A 3,557-nucleotide genomic window follows, 5' to 3' on the forward strand; every position below is an offset into this window, starting at 1 on the left:
ATGTCAGTGTAGGCAAGGGTGTAGATCTATGGGCTTTTTGTTTCATCCTTTTGTCGAAGACCCTAAAAGACTACTTCATTCTTCTCGAGGCCAAAACAAAATGGATGATCAAATGGAGCCTACTAAACCTACACACCCTTTGAGGGAGTACTTTCTACCCACATAGTACACCCAAGTATCATGCATCAAGAGACCTGATGTAGGGGTGTCACATTACGAGATTAAGGCCAGTGTTCTTCAGATGTTATCTTCTTTTCATGGCCTTAGTCAAGAGGATTCCTATAGGCATTTAGATGAGTTCTTCGAGCTATGCTCCACTATGAAAATCCAGAATTTTGAGGATGATGCCTTAAAATTGACCTTGTTTCCGTTCTCGTTTAAGCACAAGGCTAAGTATTGACTTAAGTCCTTAGATACTATAGAAATAGGGTCTTGGGATCAAATACAGAAGAAATTTCTCAAGAAGTATTTTCTGATAGGTCGTACTAATCAGTTTAGATGAGCCATCACGAGCTTCACAAAATTTGATGGTGAACAATTTCATGAGACTTGGGAGAGAATGAAAGAACTCCTTAGGAAGTGTCCCTACTACCCAGTGCCGAAATGACAACTGATTCAATGTTTTTATGATAGTCTATTTGAACGGAATTGTCAGATGATTGACTCTTCATGTGGGGGTACTTTCATGTTAAAGAGTGAGGATAAGGCATGACATTTATTTGACACCTTAAGCCAGAATTTGTTACATCATGCCTCCACCTCATTGGCCTTGAGGGCCAGACAAAGGATCATGAAAAAAGGTGGTGCTCTTGAGGTGGGTACAACGGCTGAGCTGCACATCAAAGTGGACTTGCTCACTCAAAAATTGAATCAACTTCTTGCTAACCCATCACCTACTCGTATGGTGTGTGATCTATGCGGTAGCTCGACACATGTTATTGATGAGTGTCCTTTAGCATTTTAGTACCCTGAATTTGTCTAAGAACAAGTTCAAGCTAGTCAAGGGTTCGCCAAACCCGTGAACAATCCATTTTCTTCTACTTATAATACAGGTTGGCAAAATCATCCTAATTTCTAGTACAAAAATCCACAAGCTTTAGTCTCTATCCCTCCAACGCAGTAGGTTAGGCCTAATGCTTTCACTCAGACCTATTAGAGGACAAGTTATCCCCAACCCTCTTCTATGTTTCCCATAGTAACTCTGCAGGAGACCACCCAGTAGTTGTCCTTTGAGCAGAGACTTTTTTAGATATTTCAGAAGGTAAAAACCTCCGACCAAATTGCCTTTGAAAAGTGCAACAAAGTGTTAAACTCTCACATGCAGTCCATAACCAAATTAGTGACACAAATGTGATAGTTAGCAGAGGCATTGGCTAGGAGGAATGAGGGTAGTTTACCGAGCCAACCTGTAGTGAACCCCAAGGGAAAAGATCATATGTCTTCTAGCTTGTGTATAACAGATCCTCACCAGCAGTAGGCTAAGGTAGTTATGGCCCTTAAGAGTGGACAAGAGTACTAGTCAGTTCTGAGACAGATGACAAATGAGCTCGACAAGACTATGCCTTTTACTTTTGCTCGGTCGTCTACCCTTGATAAAGACAAGGATAGAGGTGAGTCTCCTAAGAAGGAAGAGGATTCCCCAGTGTATGTTCTGAAACCATCCTATCCTAGACCTCTAGAGGCCTCAGGAGGTATTAGCAAGCAAGGGGTTAAGATACAAAGGATGCTCAAAATTTTCAAGCAAGTGCAAATCAACCTCCCTCTGTTTGATGCTATTCAGCAAGTACCTGCCTACGCCAAGTTTCTGAAGAAATTGTGCACGCAGAAGCGCAAATCAGGATGCAAGGTTCCTACTAGGGTCCTTTTGACAGAGCAGGTAAGTTCGGTGCTTCAACACCAAACTCTACCTAAACTCAAGGACTCTGATGCTCCTATTATCTTATGTATCATAGGAAATATTCAGATTGAGCGAGCATTGTTAGATCTTAGGGAAAGTGTTAATCTCTTGTCAGGGCATTTCTATGATTTGTTTGGATTAGGAGAGATGAAGCTGACTCCTATAACCCTACAGTTGACAAATCGTTCTATCAAGGTTCCAAGAGGAATCCTTCAAGACGTGCTAGTCAAGGTAGATGAGTTCTATTTTCCAGCTGACTTCATTATCTTGGATATGGAAGGCATAGATAGCCAGCACCAGACTCCAGTCATTTTGGGTCGGCCATTCTTGGCAATGACCAATAAATATATCAATTGTCGTACTGGAGCGATGAATGTTTCATTTGGCAACAGGAAAGTAAGATTGAATGTCTTCAATGCTGCTATGGGACCCACTGGAGATGAGGCCTGCTTCCATGTAGATATTGTTCAGGATTTGATGAAAGAAGACTCTGACTTATTGTTAATTAGTGATCCACTAGAAGCTTATTGTATAGTAGGAAATAACCTAGATAGGGAGAACTTAAATGTGTCATCAGTAGTTTCCATTACCCTTCCTTGGAGAGAAGGATTCGAGCCTCTCCCCGGTTTAGCTGAGACATCAGCCAAGTCTTCAATAGAATGTCCCCCAAAGCTTGAATTGAATCCCTTACTGGCTTCACTCAAGTATGCATATCTAGGGGACAACCACACGTTGCCTATGATCATCTTTGCAAACCTCACAAAGGATCAAAAGACCAGATTGATTGAGGTTTTATAAGAGCATAAGGCAGCGATAGGTTGGGCGGTGGTAGATCTCAGAGGGATAGATCCTTCCTTTTGCATGCACAAAATCTATTATGAAAAAGGATTTAAGCCTGTGAAAGACATATAGAGGAGACTGAATCCCAACATGAAGGAAGTTGTCAAGAAAGAAGTGGTCAAGTGACTAGATGTAGGGATAATTTACCTCATCTCGGATAGTCAGTGGATAAGTCCAGTTTAAGTGGCCCCTAAGAAGTCTAGACTCACATTAGTTGAAAATAAGAAGAGGGAGAGTATTCCTTTGAGGACTACGATAGGGTGGCAAGTCTACATAGAATATAGGAAGTTGAATATAACAATGCAGAAGGACCACTTCCCATTACCATTAATTGACCAAATCCTTGAGAAACTTGTTAGACATAGCTACTTCTGTTTCCTGGATAATTATTAAGGATACAATCAAGTAGCAATGCAACCTGATGACCAGGAGAAGACGACATTCACATGTCCCTATGGCACCTTTGTTTTCAGGTGTATGCCATTTGGGCTCTGCAATGCCTCGTCTACATTTCAACGATGCATGATGGCAATCTTCTATGATATGGTGGATGATGTTATGGAGATTTTCATAGATGATTTTTCAGTGTATAGCTCTTCTTTTTATGATTGTCTTCATAAGATGACCATGGTGCTCAAACATTGTATAAAGATAAATCTTGTTCTCAGTTGGGAAAAGAACCACTTTATGGTCTAGGAGGGGATTGTTCTCAGACATATTATGTCCAAGAGAGGGATTGAGGTGGACCGAGTCAAGGTAGAGTCGATCTAACGATTGACCCCACCTACTACGGTGAGGCAAGTGCATTCTTTCTTAGGGC

General features: G+C 41.3%; 1 protein-coding gene across 1 annotated transcript; it reads left to right on the plus strand.

The window, feature by feature from the left end:
* Positions 1-1,534: 1,534 nt before the first annotated feature.
* On the plus strand, positions 1,535-2,695 carry LOC149845463 (uncharacterized). Its single transcript, XM_089988035.1, has one exon. The coding sequence runs from the start codon at positions 1,535-1,537 to the stop codon at positions 2,693-2,695; it is 1,161 nt and encodes a 386-aa protein (XP_089844161.1).
* Positions 2,696-3,557: the final 862 nt, after the last annotated feature.

Source organism: Nuphar pumila, chromosome 2 (assembly GCF_984573655.1).
Source record: "Nuphar pumila chromosome 2, dmNupPumi1.hap1.1, whole genome shotgun sequence".
NCBI lineage: Eukaryota > Viridiplantae > Streptophyta > Magnoliopsida > Nymphaeales > Nymphaeaceae > Nuphar > Nuphar pumila.